The 26,589-nt window shown below is 42.8% G+C and overlaps 1 protein-coding gene across 2 annotated transcripts; it reads left to right on the top strand.

The window, feature by feature from the left end:
- The first annotated feature begins 309 nt into the window (after positions 1-309).
- On the top strand, positions 310-26,589 carry LOC143815726 (gastricsin-like). 2 transcript variants are annotated; one of them, XM_077295288.1, is made up of 9 exons: positions 310-446; positions 6,710-6,866; positions 14,007-14,124; positions 22,250-22,368; positions 24,263-24,462; positions 24,585-24,692; positions 24,779-24,926; positions 25,858-25,956; positions 26,043-26,472. In XM_077295288.1, the coding sequence occupies exons 2-9, from the start codon at positions 6,747-6,749 to the stop codon at positions 26,193-26,195; spliced, it is 1,065 nt and encodes a 354-aa protein (XP_077151403.1). In that variant the 5' UTR covers positions 310-446; positions 6,710-6,746; the 3' UTR covers positions 26,196-26,472. The 2 variants fall into 2 exon arrangements, with proteins under 2 accessions (XP_077151403.1, XP_077151402.1); XM_077295287.1 differs by lacking the exon at positions 310-446 and adding an exon at positions 2,322-2,424 and having other exon boundaries at positions 26,043-26,589.

Raw genomic sequence — 26,589 nt, 5'->3', positions numbered from 1 at the left:
GTCTATATGGGTATTTACTTGCTCCAAACAGATTTCTGTTTTCAACAAAAAATGGGGTGTTATTATTGAAATATGTTCAAATCCCATGAAAAGTTCAATATGATAAGTATAAAAGAAAAAGGAAAATGTGAAAAGGGTGTGATGCTAGTCACTACTCATGGTGAAGACGTGAGGCTGGGAAGTCAAGAGGTCCGGGGGCAGAAACCAAGCGAGCTCATCATAAACAAAGGAGACAAAGGCGTAGTGAGGTCACAGTCCAATGTCAGAATTCCAGGAAGGTGGCGGATCAAGGCAAAAGAGCGAGTCACATGGATGGTCAGAGACAAGGTCCAAGGTCTTGCAACAAAGATCAACTAAAGGAACACAGAGAACAAAGTAAGCTCACACCACTTGAGCTAACCTACAACTGGCACCAACGGGACTCAGAGAGCCAACTAAACAGCCAGGTAATCACTCGAATAGGAGACACATTGTGGAAACCCTGGCATGTCCCGGCCCTGATTGGACAGCTGAACTCTCACTCAACATACTGACAGCTCAGCACGCCCAGCCTCTGATTGAACGACTGAGCTATCAATCACCATACTGACATCTCAGCACACCCCTGTCCTAGATTTCATGACTGACCTGTCACTCACTGCTTCCAGACACTTAGGAGGAATCGTGACAAAAAGTAGCTTGGAAAAATGGACAGGAGGTACCATTGAGATACACCTACTATAGTTTATCAGTACTACTGATAAATACAGATCGATTCATCTTAAAGAAGCACTCCTATCAAAATTTGTATCCAATTAATATATTGCAGAATTATTATATAGCATTGTGTACTTACAGTTTCTCATTTTGCCTTTCTACCCAGTTAATTAAGTTCTATGTAGAAACAGGGGGTACATTTTCCCTGCATGAGTCATAAGTCACGCAAAAGTCCGTGACAGGAGAGGAGGGAGCAGGTGGGTCAGGAGTTGAAGAGGGGAATGATAAATGCAGGGACAAGAGACTTTATGTTTCTCCAAAGAGCAGAGAAAAGGGAAGAATTATGGTAACTGTGTAGAAGTTAAAATGAGCAATTGTAAGTACACAGTGCTATATGATATGATGATTGCAATATATTAAGAGGATAAAATATCTGGTGGTAGTGCTTTGTATGGAATTCATTTATCACTTGTAAGCAGTAGAGGTCCACTTCCACACATGTTCATAATGCAGATCTGCAATATGACATGTTATTAAAGTGGATGCATCATATTTTCATTAATATTTGATCAGTTTTTGCATATGTAAATGCCTTCAATGCTATTTTTGCCCAACTGAAAATATAGTCAATGAATGTAAATATGGATGCAAAATCTGATCAAATGCTGCTCAAAAAGGGCATTAATATTTTCTAGACGGCGATTATACTATCAAGAGAGTACAAATATGACATTTAATGTGTAAGTGTCGAAAGGGAGGGCATTATTACTGTGCGGGGCACTAAGAGGAGCACAGTTACCATGCCATACAGCAGCAGCTCAGTATTTAGGTGATGGTAGGATGTAACGTTTGTGTGGGTTGGGAATAGGTGGGAATGGTGCTAGAAATGCAAAACCTCAAATGTGTCTTTGGTGTAAACTCTGCAGAGCAGTTCTGTCTGAAGAAGCCATCATGTCTGACTGGCTATATGGAAAAAGTGAATATCCCCATCAAAAAGAATGTCACCTGTAACTCACTATTTTTGACTGCACTGTAATCTCTTACATTTTCTGCAGAACTGGTATCTACCATAATATGGTCATAGAATGGATGCAATATTTGTCCTGATCTTTGTATCTTTGTTTTTCCTAATCAGTTTCACCTTTACTCACTATGATTAGGGTGCACCAACGTAGAGCACAACATGGTTACCTATGTAAGTGGTCCATGTCGATATGTTTTTTTCCATTCTGTGCAGACTACCTAACTACATCTTCGTCACTGTGGACATGGTCCCTGGGATGCCTGGGATACCAACTGGTGGGAAATTATTTTTGCTATTGTAAGAAGGTTCATTTATGGATTAATACAATTATTTTAAATATACATAAAATGTACATACACATTTCTATTATTCTCGTTTTCTAGAGAATGGAGGAAACATATGCTAGAAAAATGATTATCTGAGTGGATTACTATATCATTGACAGAACCTTTTGATAGCAAATGTTTATGAGCTCCAAAATAAATACAATTATCAAGAACATTTGCAGAAGGTTAAATGAAAATCTTTGCAAGTGGTGACGTAGGTCTTCAAAGATTTTAGTTATAAAAAGCAAAGTCTACTGTTTTACAAGTTCACTTCAAAGATATACTGAAGACACCTAAACGGTGTTTCCCTAGGCCAGTAACCATGAAGTGGGTGATCCTTGCGCTGGTTTGTCTCCAGCTGTCAGAGGGCTTGGTCAGGTCTGTAAATACCCTCATTTTTGACATACATTTTACTTTTGATACTCTATTCAGTTACTTCTTTTTATTTCTATCTAAATATTGTATCTAGATCTTTTGATTGTTGAGTTTAAATCTTTGTAGTATAAAATCTAGATCCATCTTGTGGCATATGTTCATCAGTGTGATGTAGATTTTCTGTGTCCACGTTTCCTGAAAGCTGATCACTACCTACCCTAAGTATTAACACAGCACATTAGTTTACAGAACAGCACTCCACTAAACACAGTTTAGAGAGTAAGTAGAGGTGGGAAAATCGATTTGCAGGACTCTGGTCCATCAACCAAGTCACTAATCTATGACTGCTGGATGAGAGGCCTGCAAATCTCCTTACCTCCTGGGATTACCAACTCTTCATTTGATTACCTGGGCTAGTACGATATCAAGAGCTTGTTGCGCCACACAGATGACATTAAATCAACTAGGCTAATCAAAAGAATAGCTGGGAATGCCAGGAGGTTGGCAGGCCTCCCTTCCAGCCGTCCCAGATTACTGGTCTGCTTCTGTGAATTGCTTCCTCCATTTCTATTAGCAAGTGATATTTCCATTGATTAAATTCCGCAACTAGAAAATTGACACTTCAGTTCTGTCACAAGCCGCAGTAAACATTGGAGTCTTCTTTTTTACGTCGTCATGGGGCAACCACCCCCCAAAAATGTTCTAACTATCCATTATATGCTTAATTAAACTTTTTATTTTACCCAAAATGTTGCTTCTTTAACACAAACAATTATCTGAAATGATCTGATTCTGAAATTAAAATAGTGTGAGTAAAATATTATAGCATAGCTTGTGTCTACTGGAGTGCTATAATACAAACCAATGTGACATAGGTAGACTTTAAAGTGTATATCCACCATTGAACACCATTGAATGCTGTGAGTGTAACAAGGTGGCACGGGATGGTAGTCGTGGGCGAGTTCACTAAGCAACAGTCATTGAGCACCCCGACACCTTGTACATGAAAAGATAAATAAAGTCGCTTGTACCGCATGTGCAGCATGCACCACAGCACACTCACAGGCTCTGTCAGATTCCCCTCAGCTGTTGCCGTGCTGGCTCCGCATTCATGAGCCCCGCAAGATGAGGTCTTTTTCCACAGTTCAAACACAGAGACATCTTCTTATCTGCATTCTTCACATCAGCAGCACAGTTCACACAGGGCAACGTTTCCTGTACTTTACCTTCCACTGCCATACGGGCAGACTCTAGTATCTCTGTTAATTGTCTTTATTTTCAGTTTGGGTTAATGATATGCTCGTGCTTTGGTGCTCCTGTGGGGAGTCTTCATATGGTCTTCTGATTAGGTATTCATGTGTATGGTTTCTGACAGGTCACTGATCCCCAAAAAAAGGACCTCCCTATCAATTAAATATGTGCATTATTATGCACAGACTCCATAATAATGCATTTTCAAAGGTTCCTCAGAACTGCAGAAGTACACTATAATGCGATTTAGGCCTTTTATATCAATATATGGATTGAGCTGTGCTCTCTAACCTCCTAGCCCTAGGCAGTGAAATCCTAAAATGACCGTGCTTGCTCTGCCCTTATCCTTTATAGTCCCAGTGATAGTCCCCCTGATTGGCTGCACTAGACCATGTGATATGATAGCTGCAATGCATTAAGGTTAAACGCTTCACGTAGTGAACCCGGTCTCAAAGTAAAAAAAAAGTTTCTGAAAATCCTCTACACTGTGTTCCAAATTATTATGCAAATTGGATTTAAGTGTCTTAAAGATTTAATTATTTTGTTTTTCAAATAAACTCGTGGATGGTATTATGTCTCAGGGCTCAATGGATCACTGAAATCAATCTTAAACACATGTGATAATTAGTTTTCCAGTTGATTCTAATTAAAGGAAAACTACTCAAAAATGATGTTCCACATTATTATGCAGGTCACAGGTTTCAAGCAATATGGGAAATAAAAAGGATCTCTCTGCTGCTGAAAAGCATTAAATAGTGCAATGCCTTGGACAAGGTATGACAAAATTAGATATTTCACGAAAACTTAAGAGTGATCATCATACTCTGATGAGATTTGTGACTGAAACAGAGCACAGACAGTGTTCATGCAAATAAAGGCATAATGAGGAAGGTTTCTGGCAGACAAATTCATTGGATTAAGAAAGCAGCTGCCAAAATACCATTACAAAGCAGCAAACAGTTATTTGAAGCTGCTGGTGCGTCTGGAGTCCCTCGAACCTCAAGGTGTAGGATCCTTCAAAGGCTTGCTGTGGTCATAAACCTACTATTCGGCCACTCCTAAACAGTGTTCACAAGCAGAAATGGTTGCAGTGGGCCCAGACATACATGAAGACTAATTTTCAAACAGTCTTGTTTACTGATGAGTGTCGAGCCACTCTGGACGGTCCAGATGGATGGAGTAGTGGATGGTTGGTGGATGGCCACCATGTCCCAACAAGGCTGCGACGTCAGCAAGGAGGTGGAGGAGTCATGTTTTGGGCTGGAATCATGGGGAACCAGCTGGTAGGGCTCTTTAAGGTTCCTGAAGGTGTGAAAATGACCTCAGCAAAGTAAATAGAGTTTCTGACTGACAACTTTCTTCCATGGTCTAAAAAGCAAAAACGTGCCTTCGGGAACAAAATCATCTTTGTGCATGACAATGAATACCTCTGAGTAATTGGCTGCTATGGGCATAAAAGGAGATAAACTCATGGTGTGGCCACCATCTTCCCCTGACCTCAACCCTATAGAGAACCTTTGGAGAATCATCAAGCAAAAGATGTATGAGGGTGGGAGGCAGTTCACATCAAAACAGCAGCTCTGGGAGGCTATTCTGACTTCATGCAAAGAAATACAAGCAGAAACTCTCCATAAACTCACAAGTTCAATGGATGCAAGAATTGTGAAGGTGATATCAATGAAGGGCTCCTATGTTAACATGTAACTTGGCCTGTTAGGATGTTTTGGAGTTAAATAGCTTTTTTGTTCAGTGAATGTGACCTCCTAATGCTGCAAATTCCACAAATGAGCATTTTCAGTTCTTTATAACATATCAAATGTTTAGAAATACTACTGTGCCTAATAATTTGGAACAGTGCATTTTGAGTTTTTATTCATTTTGGAGATTATACTGTTATCATTGGGAGGTTTCTTCAATAAAATTTGATGTATACTCTAACGGGTGATGACTTTTATTAGACTGACTGTCATTTGCACTGACCATTTAGGAAACTCCGAGAAAAATATCATTTGCATAATAATTTGGAACATAGTGTATACATATAGAAATTTTCTATTTTCTAAATACTTACTAGAAACTGTCTCTATCACATCTGTATTTAGTTGAGTTGACTTTATCTAGTTCACAAAATTATAAAATGTGAACGGTTGAATGGAGAAAGTTCAACCTCCATCTATCAGACACAATTAACACTTCAAAGCTATGTTCAAAAGTTGATTGCTGCTTTTTTTCTGCAGCCAAAGCCTGATCTCTTGGCAGTAAAACAAGTGGGTCCACGATAAAATAATCTTGTACCAGAAAGATTGTAATACGAGAAAAACAACAAATCCAGATAGTACTCACCCTCACCAGGTCCTGCGCTCGCTCTCTTCTGCTGTTCACATTTCTGGTTAGTGGCTGCAGCAGTGACTTCACAATAACAGTGCGAATCACTGCTGCAGCCAACTGAAAAAAGTGCACCCTAAACAATTCTTCTAATGTAAAAACACATATAGTTCTCACCTTGCCTTGCATCACTGCTGGTTATCATTGCAACTATGTTCTCAATGTTGACTGCTTACATCACTGAGCTCAGCGACCTGCTGATGTAGAAGGCATGAGCTGCTATGCTCAGTGATTGGCTGCAGCGATAATATGCGTCGTAGTCATGTCATCACCACTGCAAGCAGTAAACAGAGACCAGAGCAGCGGAGAAGAATGATGAGTACTCTATGTATTTGTTGTTTTAAAAATATGCCATTGTTTTGGCGCATGGTTTCTGACACTGGAAAACCCCCGTAACTCACAGCATTATCAGACCCTTAGACACAGCGCTCTGTTGGCTGTAGAAAAAACTGAAGTCAATTAAAATGACTTCAGTTTTAATTATGCAATTAATATGACAATGAGAAGTTTCATTCTCCACTATAGAACAAGTATAATCTTACATATGCGATATTAATATTTATTAATTTTTGTAACTAATGATGACATGACATGTATATACCTATCTATGTGTGAAATACCATGTACTCACCACCCCACTATCATCACTCAGAGTGCCTCTAAAAAGATTCAAGTCTATAAGAGAGACGATGAAGGAAAAAGGCGTCCTGGAGCAATTTACGAAAACGCACAAAAGAGATCCAGCCATGAAGTACAGCTTCAACCACAGGAATAACTTTGCAATTGCTTATGAGCCAATGAACATGGACGTAAGTATTTGTATGAGTGGTAATGTTAGCAAATTACCTATTATGTTAAAGGGAATCTGTAGCCAGGTTTTTCTCACCTAATCTGAGAGCAGCATTCTGTAGAGCCCTGATTTCAGTGACGTGTCACTTACCTCCTACCCAGTGTAGTTTTGGTAAAGTCACTGTTTTATGAGCAAGAGATTATCACTAGAGGTGTTCTGTCCTCACTAAATGAGACAGGCCCAAGTAGCTATCCAGTCAGCTAAACCGCTATACCGGGGTCCAATAAGGAGACTGTGGTTGAGTCTGTGCTTTATCAAACGTAGTGGTATATTGATGCGGTGAAACTGTGAACAATGATATACATAGAATCAGTGCATGGTAGGGAACAAATACATACTACACATGATAAACGTTATGCATTACATTTAGAAGGCTAGTAACTGAACTAGGAGTGCAACTGGTTAAGCTAGGCTAATATAGAGCAGAAATATCTACAGAGAGCATAAAGACATACCGGCAATGCAATCGCAAGGGGGATGAAGTGTAAGCTTCTTTCCTGGAAGGCAAACTGGAAGTGAAATGATAATGGAGGGAAATGTAGGCTGAGCTACCATAACGCATTGCAAAGGAGGAGGAGAATCAGACATAAAAAATACATAACAGAAAAATACAACTGTCAACATGACTCTGACCACTAGAGGGAGCCAAAGCACTACAAATAAAGGTATGAATATATCAAGTCCTGTATACTGGCTGAGAAACTGCAAATTATGCAAACAGATAATTGGAGGTAACAAATTAGATGGCGGAGACAGAACACTCCCCGTCTGACATCAACGGATGTCACTACTCCTTTCTTCCGAAGGCAACAATAGGACCAGTTCAGATACCGGTCTGGAAAATGTCTTAGGTTCATTCCCTTTGGTCATCCTTAGTTCAACTTTGCGGACGTTGCCGTCCTTGCTCGGGAATGTTGCGGTAACTAGACCAAGTGGCCACTGGTTCCGGTGAATTTGACAGTCTTTCACAAGAACAAGGTCACCTACGTTCAAATTAGGTTTAGTAGATTGCCACTTCGTACGTGGCTGCAGGGTAGACAAATATTGCTTGCGCCACCTGTCCCAGAAAGTATTTGCAAGACTTTGTACCTGTCTCCATTGGCGCTTGTAGAGGTCCTTAGCGTCGAATCCTCCTGGAGGGGCACTGGACAGTCCCGTTTTCTGGGTAAGTAGAGTAGCTGGAGTCAATAGCAAGGGCTCCTCAGGGTCGTTAGGAACTGGAACCAAGGGTGTGTAATGCCACTGCTTTGGATGAACTGATCTCCTGATACGTAGCACTCTGTTATTGACATAAACGTAGAATCGCCTGGTTTCGTTGTGGATATATCCCAGGACTACTTTGCTGTCTGAGTAGAACTTGGCCTGTGTCAGGTCGATATCCATTTCGGATGTGATGAACTCTGCTAACTCAATGGCTAGGACTGCGGCACAAAGCTCTAACCTGGGTATAGTGTGCTCTGGTTGTGGTGCGAGTTTGGCCTTCCCCATAATGAAACCAATGTGGCACTGACCTTTGGAGTCTACAGTTCTCAGGTAGGCAACAGCGGCAATCGCTTTGACAGAAGCATCTGCAAATACGTACAGTCTTTGGCTTTGTATTTCAGTAGATGGCACAGGGGCGTATGGTCTTGGCACATTCAGGTTGGAGAGTGCCGCTAACGAGTTCTTCCACTCTTCCCACTGGATCCTCTTATCAGGTGGCAGAGGTGCATCCCAGTCAGATGTTTCCCTAGTTAAGTCTCTTAGTAGGGCCTTGCCTTGTATAGTAACAGGAGCTGCGAAACCCAAGGGATCGTACAGACTGTTGATGGTAGACAGGACGCCTCTATGTGTGAAAGGCCTTTCTTCCTGGTTGACCTGAAAGGTGAAAGTGTCTGACTGTAGATTCCAGAGAAGCCCAAGGCTGCGTTGCATTGGTGCGGGGTCTGACCCCAGGTCCAGGTCTCTGAGACCATTGCATAGGTCCTGAGAAGGGAACGCTTCCATGAGTTCTTGGCTGTTTGAGGCTATTTTATGAAGCCTAAGGTTCGAGCAGGCAAGCATGTCCTGGGCTCTCCTGAGAAGACTGATGGCAGTCTCATTTGAAGGCATGGCTTTCAGACAGTCGTCGACATAAAAGTCCTTTTCTATGAATTGTCTGACATCTGCTCCGTATTCTGCTTCTCCTTCCTGAGCCGACCTTTTGAGTCCATAAATGGCGACTGCAGGGGAAGGACTGTTGCCAAAGATGTGCACTCTCATGCGATACTCTGTGACTTCTTTAGTAGGATCATTGTCTCTGTACCAGAAGAATCTTAGGAAGTTCCTGTCTCTCTCTCTCACAAGGAAACAATGGAACATTTGCTGGATGTCAGCGATGAAGGCAATGGAATCCTTACGGAAGCGCATAAGTACTCCCAGCAGTTTGTTATTGAGGTCTGGTCCTGTTAGTAGAACGTCATTTAGGGAGACATCATTAAATTTGGCACTGGAATCGAACACGACTCTAATCTGGCCTGGTTTCTTAGGGTGGTATACTCCGAACATAGGTAGGAACCAGCATTCTTCAGAGTCTTTGAGAGTGGGAGCTAGTTCTGCGTGACAGTTTTCAAAAATCTTTGACATGAAGGAGAAAAAGTGATCTTTCATCTCTGGTTTCTTTTGCAGATTACGTTTGAGAGAGGAGAAACGTTGTAATGCCTAATTTCTGTTGTTCTGTAGACGTGGTCTGTGGGTTTTGAAGGGAAGAGGTGCGACCCAGCTGTTGGTCTCATCTTTAACGAGTCCCTTGTCCATTACCTCCAAGAACAACTTGTCCTCTACCGACATTGCCACTTGGTTGTCCTGCTTAGTTCTCTGGAAGACTGTGCACCCTAACTGATCCTCATAGCTTCCCGACACTATACTGCTGTCGTGAGTAAAGTCTATTAAATGATTGGGCAGTTGGATGCTGTGTGGCAGTTCCCTGACATGGAACTCATTGTTACAAGGTTGAAACAGAGATGGTCGTCCTTTCTCCAATGTATTTGTCAGCATGCTTGTCACAGAAGATGGGGCGTGCATGCGTCCCAAGCATACGTTGCCAATTATGACCCATCCTAGGTCTAGCTTTTGGGCATAGGGAGCATTGTGGAGTCCATTGATATGACGTCTCACTTTATGAACCTGCAGGATATCTCTCCCCAATAGCAGAATTATCTGGGTCTGATGGTCGAGTTCCGGTATAAGGTGTGCTATTCGCTTTAAGTGAGCGTGATGGATTGCTACATCTGGCGTAGGGATTTCAGATCTGTTGTCTGGGATCTGGTTACATTCGATGATCGTAGGTAGTGGTAGGCAGAATGGACAATGACTCGATTTGGTAGTCTGTAGCTTTCCTGCCTGCTGTAGTCACAGTACCTGCACACGTCTTTAATGAGTAGGGAGTGCTTGGCCCTTTGATGTTGAATAGGTCAAAGAATGTTGATCTTGCCAAGGATCGATTACTTTGATCATCCAAGATAGCATACAGTCTTACAGCCTGGTCTCTATGGCCTTTTGGGTATACTCTGACAAGGCAAATTTTTGAACAGGACCTACTGTCTATTGTCCTTTTGCAGACCTCGGTACATTGTGAAGTGATCTCTGGCGTAGCTGTATCAGTGTTCCTTTCCTCCCCGCCATGCTCACTCTCAGCTGGCATGTTTTGTGCATTCCATGGAGCTGGGCCTGGGTGTAGAGCAGTGTTATGGTCTGTGGTGCCACATTCTGTGCATTTTACACTGACCTTGCAGTCCTTGGCGAGATGAGTTGTGGATGAGCAGCACTTGTAGCAGATACCGTTCTCTTTCAGGAAGCTTCTGCGGTCTGGCATAGATTTTCCTCTGAAGGCTCTGCATTTCAGGAGAGGATGAGGCTTCTGATGAAGTGGGCACTGCTTGTCAGGGTCCTGCACCTTTGTCTCTGATTGGGAGCAGCCAGCAGACCTGTAATTAGAACCTGGAGAAGAAACATAAGTCTTGTGTACTGCCACAGATGTTCTGCGTGGATTTGCAGGTGGTGACGGTGTGGCATATGGCATTGCAAAGTCAAAGCTGGGATCGTTTCTAATTCTCGCTTGTTGGTGTATAAAGTCTACAAAAACGGAGAAGGGGGGAAATGGAACACTGTGTTTGTATTTGTACGTGGAACCATGTGTGAGCCACCTCTCCTGTAGATTGTAGGGCAACTTCTGGACTATAGGGTTAACACCTCTGGCTGTGTCGAGAAATGCAAGTCCCTGTAGGTCGTCCTCGTATTTGGCAACTTGGACTTCCTTTAGTAGGTCGCTTAGCTCTCTAAGTTTCTGGAGACCTTTGTTAGAAATTTTAGGAAAGTCATCGATTCTTTTGAACAAGGCTCTTTCTATTACCTCTGCCGAACCGTAACACTCATCCAGCCTCTTCCAGATCTCTCTGAGGCCGGTCTCAGGGCGGTTTATATTAATGTCTCTGATTCTTACTGCGTGTTTGACTGACTCTTCTCCCAGGTATTTGACTAACAGGTCTATCTCTTCCCTGTGTTGTAGCCCCAAGTCTCTAATTACATTTTGGAAGGAAGCTTTCCAAGCTCTGTATCCTTCAGCTTGGTCAGTGAATTTCATGAGCCCCTTGGCAACCAGTTCACGTCATGTGAAGAACCTGGCAAATTCTGTCGTGAACCGGTTGTCAGCAGAGTAAGCTGGTGATGGGTCACCCTGATAGTGATGTGAGGTGCGTTCATACCTGTTAGTGTCCTCAGGGTGGCGCCAGCCGGTGTCGTATTGCTTCGGTCTGACGTACGGTGTGTCAGCAGGGTGATCCACATTGGTTACCTGGTGAGGGGCAAGGTAGTCATTAGCAGAGTTGTTTTGTGTCACGTTTTCGAGTTTGTTTCTGTCCTGGAGCTGAGCCTCGAGATGACTCTCGCTAACTTCGCTGGAGACGTCGTACTCTTGTTTTGGTACTGGTTCAGGGTTATAGTTTGGATCAGGAAGTTCATTAACATACTGAGATGTGCGTTGTGGTGAGTCTTGTGGTGGAAACTCCAGACTCGACATACTGCTTTGGCTATGCAGCTTGGGACTTTGCGCGGCTTCTAGCGATTCTGCTTCAGCGAGGGCTGCGGCAGCTTCCCTTTTTGCTGCTAGGCTTTCTAAGGCAGCATCCACACGTGCCTTCTCTAACTTAAGTTTCATCTCTTGGTCAGCAAAGCTTGCTCGCATTTTGGCGGCTTCGGCATTTGCGCGGGCAATGGCGACCGCGCTGGTGATGGATGTTGTCTTTGAGGAAACGGAAGTAACGGATCTTGTTCTATGGGATTTGTGAGACATGGTGTCTTGGGAAAGTGCTTGGCTGTGCAGAGATTGCTGTAGCTGTATTTAGTCTCTGAGTAGCCGGTGACTTGAATCCCACTAGTTGGATGGCTGCCGTTTCACTGTTCTGTCCTCACTAAATGAGACAGGCCCAAGTAGCTATCCAGTCAGCTAAACCGCTATACCGGGGTCCAATAAGGAGACTGTGGTTGAGTCTGTGCTTTATTAAACGTAGTGGTATATTGATGCGGTGAAACTGTGAACAATGATATACATAGAATCAGTGCATGGTAGGGAACAAATACATACAACACATGATAAACGTTATGCATTACATTTAGAAGGCTAGTAACTGAACTAGGAGTGCAACTGGTTAAGCTAGGCTAATATAGAGCAGAAATATCTACAGAGAGCATAAAGACATACCGGCAATGCAATCGCAAGGGGGATGAAGTGTAAGCTTCTTTCCTGGAAGGCAAACTGGAAGTGAAATGATAATGGAGGGAAATGTAGGCTGAGCTACCATAATGCATTGCAAAGGAGGAGGAGAATCAGACATAAAAAATACATAACAGAAAAATACAACTGTCAACATGACTCTGACCGCTAGAGGGAGCCAAAGCACTACAAATAAAGGTATGACTATATCAAGTCCTGTATACTGGCTGAGAAACTGCAAATTATGCAAACAGATAATTGGAGGTAACAAATTAGATGGCGGAGACAGAACAAGAGGACTAAAAAAACTTCTACCGTGTCGTCCTCAATATTCATTAATTCTGTATAGCCCCACCCTCACCGATTGACACTGTGCATAGGCAGAAAGCTGTCAATCAGTGGTGTGGGAGGGGCTATATAGAGCTCAATATTTAGAGAACTGCTGGATCTGCAAAAGGTAAAACAGTGAAAGCAAAACTGCAGCATGCAGCCCAGTTGCTAGAATCAGGGCGTCTGTCCCCTATGCTGTACTCAGATGGGGTAGCCAAACCTGGTGACAGATTTCCTTAAAGAAATTAGTGTTGTATAAGGGCACATTCACACAAATCTATGTTCAGTCTGAGTGCTGTTCCTGTGCGCAGCACACCCCTCAACACATGGACCAATTGTAGCATATATGATAGCGGATATCTGTGATCTCCCACACAGACCTCAACTCTGCACGGGAAAAATCACATTGTGCACCAGACTAGTGGGTTATATGGGCCAGTCTATTGCATACAAATAGCAGGTGCTACTGCACCCATCCGCTATGTGGACGAGCATGCGGCGCTGCACACGGAGCCAGTCATGTCTGTACCTTGCAAACAAGACAGCCCAATTTTTCATATGGCCATCTGAACGTATACATAATGTGTAGTAAACTAGTATTTACATAGCATACGCGCTATCATACACTTTGCTAATAAGGGTAAGAGGAAGAAAAAAATTAGGAAAAGGAACTTTTCAATGTTACCAAAACTATATAGTATGCAGGGCGACACAAAACTTACTACACAGTTGAATCCAATTTGATGAGATTTTATGGGTACACCTACATATTGAAACACCACAAAGTCACTTGTCCCTGCATCAATGTAGAGCAAAGTCTTGGTTCCTGAATGGCATCACACTCTGCCCACCACTCTTCTGCCTTAATAAATGACTTTGGAGACCTATCTGAGATGCTTTGTTTCTGCTGATCAGGATGATTGGGTGACCTTCTTGCCATTGGCTGAGTTCGCCCTTAATAATCGGGCCAGTTCGGCTACTTTGGTTTCGCCTTTTTTTTGTAATTCTGGTTTTCACCAGTGTGTGTTTTTTCTGTTCCAGGCTTGTTACTTTGGACAAATTAGTGTCGGAACACCACCGCAAAACTTTATGGTTCTTTTTGACACAGGGTCATCCAATCTTTGGGTTGCTTCCACCTACTGCTCGAGTGAAGCTTGCCGTGAGTATTTAGGAGCAATAGGGTAATCATATCCAAAGTACAAAAATGAGCTCAGTTCGAATAAAATGTCTAAATATTACATTCATCTTGTGATTAATAACAATTTTAAAGGGACACTGTCACCTAAATTTGGAGGGAACAATTTTCAGCCATAGAGGCGGGGTTTTCGGGTGTTTGATTCACCCTTTCCTTACCCGCTGGCTGCATGCTGGCTGCAATATTGGATTGAAGTTCATTCTCTGTCCTCCATAGTACACGCCTGCGTAAGGCAAGATTGTCTTGTGCAGGCATGTACTCCGGAGGACAGAGAATGAACTTCAATCCAATATTGCAGCCAGCATGCAGCCAGCGGGTAAGGAAAGGGTGAATCAAACACCCGAAAACCCCGCCCCTATGGCTGAAAATTGTTCCCTGCAAATTTAGGTGACAGTGTTCCTTTAAGTAAAAAGTATTTTCCCAGCAGTAGTGATAATAACCATCTTGAATGTTCGATTTTCCATTTTAGCGTGATTTTTCATTCCACTCTTTCAAGAGCCATAACTTTTTAATTCTTCCATCCACATCGCCATTTGAGGGTGTGTTATCTGCAGAACAAATTCTAGTTTTGAATGATACCTTTCATTTTACAATAAAATGTATTGTAAAATGGTAAAAAAATGCAAAAGCAGTGAAATGGCAAAAAAATACAATTCCGCCAGTTATTTTGGGGTTTTAGTTTTTACGTCATTCGATGTATGCTAAGTATATTCCAGGTCAATATGATTAAGGCATTAGACAATTTGTAAATGTCTTGCTTTAGTTTCTTTTTTTAAGTGGTGAAAACAATTCTCAAAAATTATAAAAAGTTATGTTTTTATTTGACTATCATAGCAGCTCCAACATGGCAGCCATGGAAGCCTTCAGCAGACACCAGCTACCATGGCAGCCAATCGGCACCCCACAGTGACTTCACAAGTTGGGCTGATATGACTAGCACGACACCGGGTTAAGGGGTTAACAGCAGTGTTCTAGCTGTAGTCATAGCTGTTAGAGGCGGATTTTGGCTGTACAAAACAGCCTGCCTCCACCATTTTTAAAGCGGGTTCAGCTGCTGAACCTGTTCCATACACCAGCACTCAAAATGTGACGTATGTTGTGAATTCGGTTCTCGAACTCCCTCCTGTGGTTATGAATGGTACTTCGGCGAGATCTGTCCATGGACTCCTTCTGGTGGCTGTGAGTGGAGCTGCTGGTTCTGAGGTTCCTTCCTCAGCTGACCTCGTTTAAGTCCTAGGCTGGCTGCTCTATTTAACTCCACTCAGATCGTTACTTGATGCCAGCTGTCAATGTCCTAGTACTGGTTCAGTTCTCTTGGATCTTTCAGATGACCTGTCTACTCCAGCAAAAGCTAAGTCCCTGCTAGCTTATTTGTTTACCACTGTTTTCTTGTCCAGCTTGCTATCATGATTTTGCCTTGCTAGCTGGAAGCTCTGGGATGCAGAGTGGCACCTCCGCGCCGTGAGTCAGTGCAGGGGTCTCTTTTGCACACTCTGCGTGGTTTTTTGGTAGTTTTTTATGCTGACCGCAAAGACACCTTTTCTATCCTCAGTCTGTTTAGTTAAGTCTGGCCTCCTTTCCTGAAACCTATTTCATTCCTGTGTTTGTGACTTCCATCTTAACTCACAGTCAATATGTGTGGGGGGCTGCCTTTTTCTTTGGGGAATTTCTCTGAGGCAAGGTAGACTTTATTTTCTATCTTTAGGGGTAATTAGCTCTTAGGCTGTGAAGAGGCGTCTAGGCAGAGTCAGGTACGCTCCACGGCTATTTCTAGTTGTTGTGATAGGATTAGGGGTTGCAGTCAGCAGAGCTCCCACTTCCCAGAGCTTGTCCTGTATTACTAGTTTGCTCATCAGGTCATTCCGAGTGCTCCTAACCACCAGGTCATCATAACAGTACAGCTGGCCAGTAAAGTGTTAATGCATCTCAATAGAGGGATAAGAGAAGTTCTGAGACCATTTTTTTTTCCTCTGCAGCGTGCTTTGTTTTTCGTTTCCCCTAAATCTCTGGGTGGTTCAGGACACAGGTGTAGATATGGACATTCAAGGTCTGTCCTCTTGTGTGGATCAACTCACTGCAAGTGTACAAGGCATTCAAGATTATGTAGTTCAGAACCCGATGTTAGAACCCAGAATTCCAATTCCTGATTTGTTTTCTGGGGATAGATCTAAGTTCCTGAATTTCAAAAATAATTGTAGACTGCTTTTTGCTTTGAAACCCCGTTCGTCTGGTGACCCCATTCAGCAAGTAAAAATCATAATTTCTTTGCTACGTGGCGACCCTCAAGACTGGGCATTTTCCCTTGCGCCAGGTGATCCTGCATTGCGTAATGTAGATGCGTTTTTTCTGGCGCTTGGATTGCTTTATGATGAACCAGATTCAGTGGATCAGGCAGAGAAAATCTTGCTGGCTTTGTGTCAGGGTCAGGATGAAGCGGAGGTATATTGTCAGAAGTTTAGAAAGTGGTCTGTGCTTACTCAGTGGAATGAGTGTGCCCTGGCGGCAATTTTCAGAAAGGGTCTTTCTGAAGCCCTTAAGGATGTTATGGTGGGATTCCCCACGCCTGCTGGTCTGAATGAGTCTATGTCCTTGGCCATTCAGATCGATCGACGCTTACGTGAGCGCAAAACTGTGCACCATTTGGCGGTATCTTCTGAGCAGAGGCCTGAGCCTATGCAATGTGATAGGACCTTGACCAGAGCTGAACGGCAAGAATACAGACGTCAGAATGGGCTGTGTTTTTACTGTGGTGACTCCACTCATGCTATCTCTGATTGTCCTAAGCGCACTAAGCGGTTCGCTAGGTCTGCCACCATTGGTACGGTACAGCCAAAATTTCTTTTGTCCGTTACTCTGATTTGCTCTTTGTCGTCCTATTCTGTTATGGCATTTGTGGATTCAGGCGCTGCCCTGAATTTGATGGACTTGGAGTTTGCCAGGCGCTGTGGTTTTTTCTTGGAGCCCTTACAGTATCCTATTCCATTGAGAGGAATTGATGCTACACCTTTGGCCAAGAATAAGCCTCAGTACTGGACTCAATTGACCATGTGCATGGCTCCTGCTCATCAGGAGGATATTCGCTTTTTGGTGTTGCATAATCTGCATGATGTGGTCGTTTTGGGTTTGCCATGGCTACAGGTCCATAATCCAGTATTGGATTGGAAATCAATGTCTATATCCAGTTGGGGTTGTCAAGGGGTACATGGCGATGTCCCATTGTTGTCAATTTCGTCTTCCCATCCTTCTGAAGTCCCTGAGTTCTTGTCAGATTACCGGGATGTATTTGATGAGCCCAAATCCAGTGCCCTACCTCCTCATAGGGATTGCGATTGTGCTATTAATTTGATTCCTGGTAGTAAGTTTCCGAAGGGCCGACTGTTCAATTTATCTGTGCCAGAACACGCCGCTATGCGGAGTTATATAAAGGAGTCCTTGGAGAAAGGGCATATTCGCCCGTCGTCGTCACCGTTGGGAGCAGGGTTCTTTTTTGTGGCCAAGAAGGATGGTTCTCTGAGACCTTGTATAGATTACCGCCTTCTCAATAAAATCACCGTCAAATTTCAGTACCCTTTGCCGCTACTGTCTGATTTGTTTGCTCGGATTAAGGGGGCTAGCTGGTTCACCAAGATAGATCTTCGAGGGGCGTATAATCTTGTGCGTATTAAACGGGGCGACGAATGGAAAACAGCATTTAATACGCCCGAGGGTCATTTTGAGTACCTGGTGATGCCATTCGGGCTTTCTAATGCTCCATCTGTGTTTCAGTCCTTTATGCATGACATCTTCCGAAAGTACCTGGATAGATTCATGATTGTATATTTGGATGATATTTTGGTCTTTTCGGACGATTGGGAGTCTCATGTGAAGCAGGTCAGAATGGTGTTCCAGGTCCTTCGTGCTAATTCCTTGTTTGTGAAGGGGTCTAAATGTCTCTTTGGAGTTCAGAAGGTTTCATTTTTGGGCTTCATTTTTTCCCCTTCTACTATCGAGATGGACCCTGTTAAAGTTCAGGCCATTTATGATTGGACTCAGCCTACTTCTGTGAAGAGCCTTCAGAAATTCCTGGGCTTTGCTAATTTTTACCGTCGCTTCATCGCTAATTTTTCTAGTGTTGTTAAACCATTGACTGATTTAACCAAGAAAGGTGCGGATGTGGTCAATTGGTCCTCTGCGGCCGTTGAGGCTTTTCACGAGTTGAAGCGTCGTTTTTCTTCTGCCTCTGTGTTGTGTCAGCCAGATGTTTCGCTCCCGTTTCAGGTCGAGGTGGATGCTTCTGAGATTGGAGCAGGGGCTGTTTTATCTCAAAGAGGTTCTGATGGCTCGGTGATGAAACCATGTGCTTTCTTTTCTAGAAAGTTTTCGCCTGCTGACCGCAATTATGATGTGGGCAATCGAGAGTTGTTGGCCATGAAGTGGGTGTTTGACGAGTGGCGACATTGGCTTGAAGGAGCCAAGCATCGCGTGGTGGTCTTGACGGATCACAAGAATCTGACTTATCTCTAGTCTGCCAAGCGGTTGAATCCTAGACAGGCTCGATGGTCGCTGTTTTTCTCCCACTTCGATTTTGTGGTTTCGTACCTTCCGGGTTCTAAGAATGTGAAGGCTGATGCCCTTTCAAGGAGTTTTGTGCCTGATTCTCCGGGAGTTCCTGAGCCGGCTGGTATTCTCAAAGAGGGGGTAATTTTGTCTGCCATCTCCCTTGATTTGCGGCGGGTGCTGCAGGAGTTTCAGGCTGATAGACCTGACCGTTGCCCAGCGGAGAAGCTGTTTGTCCCTGATAGATGGACTAGTAGAGTTATCTCTGAGGTTCATTGTTCGGTGTTGGCTGGTCATCCTGGAATCTTTGGTACCAGAGATTTGGTGGCCAGATCCTTTTGGTGGCCTTCCTTGTCACGGGATGTGCGTTCTTTTGTGCAGTCCTGTGGGACTTGTGCTCGGGCTAAACCCTGCTGTTCTCGTGCCAGTGGGTTGCTTTTGCCCTTGCCGGTCCCAAAAAGGCCCTGGACGCATATTTCCATGGATTTTATTTCAGATCTCCCTGTCTCTCAAAGGATGTCGGTTATCTGGGTGGTTTGTGATCGCTTCTCTAAGATGGTCCATTTGGTACCTTTGCCTAAATTGCCTTCCTCCTCTGATTTGGTTCCATTATTTTTCCAGCACGTGGTTCGTTTACATGGCATTCCGGAAAACATCGTGTCGGACAGAGGTTCCCAGTTTGTTTCAAGGTTTTGGCGGTACTTTTGTGCTAAGATGGGCATTGATTTGTCTTTTTCTTCAGCTTTCCATCCTCAGACAAATGGCCAAACCGAATGAACCAATCAGACTTTGGAAACATATCTGAGATGCTTTGTTTCTGCTGATCAGGATAATTGGGTGTCCTTCTTGCCTTTGGCTGAGTTCGCCCTTAATAATCGGGCCAGCTCGGCCACTTTGGTTTCGCCTTTCTTCTGTAATTCTGGTTTCCACCCTCGTTTTTCTTCAGGGCAGGTTGAGCCTTCGGACTGTCCTGGTGTGGATTCTGTGGTGGACAGGTTGCAGCAAATTTGGACTCACGTGGTGGACAATTTGACATTGTCCCAGGAGAAGGCTCAACGTTTCGCTAACTTCCGTCGCTGTGTTGGTCCCCGACTTCGTGTTGGGGATTTGGTTTGGTTGTCGTCTCGTTATGTTCCTATGAAGGTTTCGTCTCCTAAGTTTAAACCTCGTTTCATTGGTCCTTATAAGATTTCTGAAATTCTTAATCCTGTGTCATTTCGTTTGGACCTTCCAGCTTCTTTCGCCATCCATAATGTGTTCCATAGGTCGTTATTGCGGAGATATGTGGCTCCTATGGTTCCCTCTGTTGACCCTCCTGCCCCGGTGTTGGTTGAGGGGGAGTTGGAGTATGTGGTGGAGAAGATTTTAGATTCTCGTATTTCGAGACGGAAACTTCAGTACCTAGTCAAGTGGAAAGGTTATGGTCAGGAGGATAATTCCTGGATGGTTGCCTCTGATGTTCATGCTGCCGATCTTGTTTGTGCCTTTCATTTGGCTCATCCTGATCGGCCTGGGGGCTCTGGTGAGGGTTCGGTGACCCCTCCTCAAGGGGGGGTACTGTTGTGAATTCGGTTCTCGAACTCCCTCCTGTGGTTATGAATGGTACTTCGGCAAGTTCTGTCCATGGACTCCCTCTGGTGGCTGTGAGTGGAGCTGCTGGTTCTGAGGTTCCTTCCTCAGCTGACCTCGTTTAAGTCCTAGGCTGGCTGCTCTATTTAACTCCACTCAGATCGTTACTTGATGCCGGCTGTCAATGTCCTAGTACTGGTTCAGTTCTCTTGGATCTTTCAGATGACCTGTCTACTCCAGCAAAAGCTAAGTCCCTGCTAGCTTATTTGTTTACCACTGTTTTCTTGTCCAGCTTGCTATCATGATTTTGCCTTGCTAGCTGGAAGCTCTGGGATGCAGAGTGGCACCTCCGCGCCGTGAGTCGGTGCGTGGGTCTCTTTTGCACACTCTGCGTGGTTTTTTGGTAGTTTTTTATGCTGACCGCAAAGACACCTTTTCTATCCTCAGTCTGTTTAGTTAAGTCTGGCCTCCTTTGCTGAAACCTATTTCATTCCTGTGTTTGTGACTTCCATCTTAACTCACAGTCAATATGTGTGGGGGGCTGCCTTTTTCTTTGGGGAATTTCTCTGAGGCAAGGTAGGCTTTATTTTCTATCTTTAGGGGTAGTTAGCTCTTAGGCTGTGAAGAGGCGTCTAGGCAGAGTCAGGTACGCTCCACGGCTATTTCTAGTTGTTGTGATAGGATTAGGGGTTGCGGTCAGCAGAGCTCCCACTTCCCAGAGCTTGTCCTGTATTACTAGTTTGCTCATCAGGTCATTCCGAGTGCTCCTAACCACCAGGTCATCATAACAGACGTATATGTTCATCACCGTTCGGAAAGGGGTTGAATGAATCTTTATATTGGTCATAAAAAATAATGGATCACCAAATTGTTCAAATGTAAACATCTACACTAAAAACTAAAACACTCTCAATATCTGTAGGATGAACTTGTTTGAATGACAGCTATCACTCCCAACTTCTTTGGCAATGGCATATCTCCAGAGGGAACAAAGAACTTCCACAGGCCTCCAACATCAGAGAGTTTAGTATTGCAGTAAATAGTATAAGCAATTGAACGATTGCAAGGCCTAAAAAAAGTGAAAATAAAGTTAAACAATATAAAAGAAAAATAAGTACAATTTTGAATGGCCCCTCCATTTTCCGTACTTCAAAAGTTAAAAAAAAAAAATGAAAATTTATTTGGAGCGACAGCATTGTCATTTTTCGGTTATCACACTTCTCAAAGAAATAAAAAGGAATCAAAATGAAATATGTACCCCAAAATGGTATCAATATAACATCAACTCAGGGTGCAAAAAATATCAAAGTTATGGGTTTCAGAAAATGTTGACAATTCTTTTTTTTTCAGATTTTTTTCATCACTGATATAATAAAAAAAACTATACAATTGTTTTTATTATTATAATCATACTGGCTTGGGGAATCATGTACCCAGGTTATTTTCAATGCAGAATAAATTGGGCAAAATTAAAACCAGCAAAACAGTGGCAATACTGTGTGTGTGTGTGTGTGTGTGTGTGTGGGGGGGGGGGGTGTTCCGCAATTTCGCAGCACTCAGAATTTTTTTTCTATTTTCTAGTGCATTATATGGTAAAGTAAAACAAGCTCTTGCACCACTACTTTGATGAAAATATAACAATGTTATGGCTATTGGAAGAGACGGAGGAAAAATAAAAAAGAAACAATTCTCTGGTCATTAAAGGTTTAACATATTTTATGAAATAACAGTTGAAATGAATAAAAAAATAGAGAAAATGTTTTACAATCTTAAGAGTACAGTCAATTTCAACTTTTGCTATGAGGCACAATAATTTCTTGCATGCCCATAGCCCAATGCCTTGATGTGCCTTGTTTTAATAGATTAATAAAAATGCAATATGCATTTTACTTGCAAAATATATCTTAGAAAATACTTCTTCAGTTTTAGTTATTTTTTCTCCATATGTAGGTAATTTACTAATAAAAGTATCTTGCTTTGTTAGAGAACCACCCACTTTTTAACCCAAGCCAGTCTTCCACATACTCCTCCAATAATCAGCAGTTTTCCATGCAGTATGGCAGTGGAAGTCTCACCGGAGTCTTTGGATATGACACTGTATCTGTAAGTAATGGATTGCATCTACATTTCTTTTCCAAGGACAAGCCCTGCCCTCTGGAGTGCCTTCCTGTATACCTTTGAGTTGCCCCGCGGGCAAGGGGTACTTACTACCGGGTCCTGCTGTTTCACAGTGGGATGTCACGGTGGCTGTGACCCAGTCCGTGGCCCTGGGCACCCATGTAAAAGGGAAAGGTCTTTAAAGGGATAAAGTTTATGTTTGCGACGCCACCTGTGGTATTCGGTCAGGGTGACCGATGCTGCTTTAAGGGGTCCGCTGGGGTGATGTTATGGCAGCTAGATGGTATACCTACCCAAAGGTGAAGTATGTCCCCAGGGCTTCCCAGTATGTAGATGGTGGTATGGTGAATGGCGCAGTGAAAAACGAGGACACAAGGTTGCAGTCTCATTACCTTTACTGAACTCTTCAGCATCCACAGTCCAGAGCACCAGATCAAAGGGCAGGCAGAGTCCGGCTGGTTTGGAGGCAAGTCCAGAGTTCCCTTGTCCAGGTGGAAATCAGTAGCCTTCACTTGCGCTGCAGTGGTGTAGTCCCTTACTGCCTATGGCTTCACATAAAGGTCTCACATATGCGATGTTTCGCTCTCTCTGTCTCCCATATAGGATAGGACAAAACCCGTATGACTGGTGACTTGAGCCTGTTTATAGGGTCTCTTAGATAACCCGGCTCTGTGGGTGTCTCCATGCCTTCTGGGTGTAGGTGCGGACAGGTAACCTGCAATTAACTGTCCTGCCAGTCTCTGAAATATGGCGTAGAGGTCCTTACTCCCTCGGTGTTCCAGCTACCGGGATTTTGCGCCTCAGAAAGAGGCAGCCTGAGCGGGGCTGGCCCCCTTCTGGTATCCTCTCCTTTGCTTCGACTTCCTTCACGTTCGCTGCAATACAATTCTGCCTTCCAATGTCTCTTTCTGGAAGCTGCAGCTCTGAGGGCATGCACAGCTCCATTAACCTTCTGTCCTCCTCAGACTACTGTCTGGAACTTTCTTCTACAGAACTCCTGTCTGGAGCTCTGTCAGGAACTACAGACTACCAGTTATATATCTATATGGGGAGTGACCTAATAAATAGGAGCAGAAGCTCCCCCTGGTGGCCTGGAGTGTGAAATGCATTGCATGTTTGTGATACCTGGATGCAGTTATACTTCCTTCCCTCCAAACGTAGCATCACTCTCCCCGAGAGGAAAGCAATACCACTGCGACGACCAGGACCCTGGGGCACCACACCTTCTTCCTGCTCCTAACTGAATGGCCATTACTGTGCCTTGAAGTCTCGGCTCATGTCATCATATACATTTGTCACATGGGACATTCATTTTAATACATATTTGAGATTAGCTTGTAGACCTTACCAAGTTTATTCCGTTTTAGAAATAAAATATTGAAAGCAAAATTATAGGAAAATCACAATTAAGTTGAAAAACATTCCCCTCAAAACACTTCTGTAAAGTGAGCCTCTGCAAGAAATATGGATCCCAATTGGAACACAATTACAACTAAGTATATTACTTTCTGAAATACCAGAGCCGGAAATAAACTTTGGAGATCCAGCTAAGGGCTGTAGGCAGAGATGAAACTAGTCCAGCGCCAACTCCTTGCCGGCTATTCTCATGGATGCTGCAAGTAATTGCTAGGTCTCTCCATATGAACATATAGGAGAGAGATCTATCAACCACCTGCAGCAGAGCAGGGAGAAACAAACTGGGTCTCCGGCTATGGTCCCCATCCAGATGTTCTAACTATACTTACTCTGAAACACCAAAGCATTTCAAAGAATAATATACTCGCCTACAATAATATACTTGTCTGACAAGATCCCTTTAAAACTATGTGTTTACAGATTATCTGTTGTGTTATTAATACATTTACATTATTTTATGTAGGTACAAGGCCTGACTATCACAAACCAAGAGATTGGACTAAGTGTGAATGAACCAGGCACCAATTTTGTGTATGCTGGCTTTGAAGGGATTTTCGGAATGGCCTACCCTTCTCTTTCTGCTGGAGGTGCCACCACTGCTATGCAGGGCATGCTGCAACAAAACCTTCTCACTTACCCAATCTTTAGTGTCTACATGAGTAGGTAAGTTTTAGTAAATGTGTACTCATTTATTTTTAGTCTTGATTATTGATATTATTTCCAAACTGAGAAATTAGAACATTGATATGACTTAACATTGATATGACTTTACAATCTTTTTGCAGTCAGTCTGGGATGGTTGTTTTTGGTGGTGTTGACAACAACTTGTATTCTGGTGAAATATACTGGGCACCTGTCACCCAGGAGCTATACTGGCAGATTGCAGTTGATGCGTGAGTAGTCTTTCAACAAATGTATGTTGCTCAAGCCAAATGTATTCTTGTACTTGTATTGCAATTACAAAACTAATATATTACAGGTTTTCCATTAATGGACAAGCAACAGGATGGTGTAGTCAGGGTTGCCAAGCCATGGTGGATACTGGAACCTCCCTCCTTACCATACCACAACAGTTTTTGGGAACATTCCTTCAGTCTGTGGGAGCCCAAGAAAGCCAGAATGGAGCGGTGAGAAAGTTCACATAAGAGCCTAGACTCATACACTAGCTTAAAGAAAGATTAGAGATTAGAAATAAGATTTTGCTTCTACAGTTAAATAGTATTAGTTACACCTTATAAAGGGGTTAAAAACACAAACCTTTTTATGTAGCAAAACATTTTCTTCATTTAACATGTGCAATATTAGAGCAGTTCTAACTTCAACTTTACATTTTCTGGGATTCACTCAGTGCCGGTGAGGACCAAGAAATACACAGTCGTGATTTCCAAGATTCTCTGAAGAATATCTGAAGTGTCTATTTATTTATACCATCCATGAATATAAATGAACATTGCATGCATTTTATTAATTTCTTACAAAATAGCAAACAGCAGAATACATGGCTGAATAATAAGGAAAGATAATCTCTGTATCCACCCAGCTTATTCATACTCCTTAGCAAGACTTTCTTTGGGCTCCTGCAGATGACTGTGTTAACTGAACAAGGGCTATCCATGGTTTTCACCATTAGCATTCGTACCCATGTCCAATTTGCCTCTGAGTATTTCACTCATCTATTCAAGTCTATTGGTCGGACATTGGAGGACATCTCTATGCAGTCCAATTTTCACAGACTGAATGGATAAGGAGGAGAAATTATTTTCTCTCCACCTTGAGAAAATCGGATCCCACTCTGATCAAACTCTGATCAGTGTCAGATTTTCTCAGATGGTTGTGTGACCCTTGCCTTTCAGAGAGTTCTAGTGAGAACTACCACACTCCATGAGTTTTGGCATGCCTGAAGCCATTAACCCCTTCCTTAATTTAACAGTAATCGTAATAATAAGTACCCTAATGCATGCTATTATGGTCATAAAAATGATTGTTTTTACAGTCTGTTGCATTACATTCATACATAGACCTTTAAACAATAACAACATTATGCTTTTAAATTCACAGTATCTGGTGAACTGTAACAATGTGCAGAACCTGCCGACCATCAGCTTCACAATCAATGGCGTACAGTTCCCCATTCCTCCTTCTGCCTATATTCTCCAGGTATCTGGTCTATATCACATTCATAAACAATAATGTATTCATCTTTGGCAATTCACCATTCTCATTACATTATTCTTTCTTTGTAGAATAATGGCTACTGTACAGTTGGAGTAGAAGTGACCTATCTGCCTTCTCAAAATGGTCAACCCTTCTGGATTCTGGGTGATGTCTTCCTCCGTCAGTACTACTCTGTTTATGATATGGGCAACAACAGAGTTGGATTTGCGCAATCAGCATAAAAATCTGCAGTTCTGAAGACTGTCAGCATATACCCTTTTCTATTAAAAAAATAGGTGAATTCTGATGGTTATTAAATACTGGTTACATACTGGTGCGGCGGTACCAGTAAATTGAAGAGAAAGTAATATAAAGGAGAATTAACTAGCAAATAAACTATTGCCTGTGACTCAGTTTATTTATATATTTTTTTCCTACAACACTGTAGCATTACATGAATCCCCTATTCTACAAAATCATTGACTGCAAATAAAACGTTTAATAAATGTTTATTCAAATATCTCTGTGTATGGTAATATCGTAAAGTGATTCATTTCTATATACAGTATGTACACACAAAACTATGCAAAACTTTTAGGAAGGTGTGGAAAAATGTTACAAAGTAAGAATGTTTTT

This window comes from Ranitomeya variabilis, chromosome 3 (genome assembly GCF_051348905.1).
Source record: "Ranitomeya variabilis isolate aRanVar5 chromosome 3, aRanVar5.hap1, whole genome shotgun sequence".
In the NCBI taxonomy this organism is placed as follows: domain Eukaryota; kingdom Metazoa; phylum Chordata; class Amphibia; order Anura; family Dendrobatidae; genus Ranitomeya; species Ranitomeya variabilis.
The sequence above is the reverse complement of the archived record's forward strand: the minus strand, read 5'-3'. Positions and strand labels throughout refer to the sequence as shown.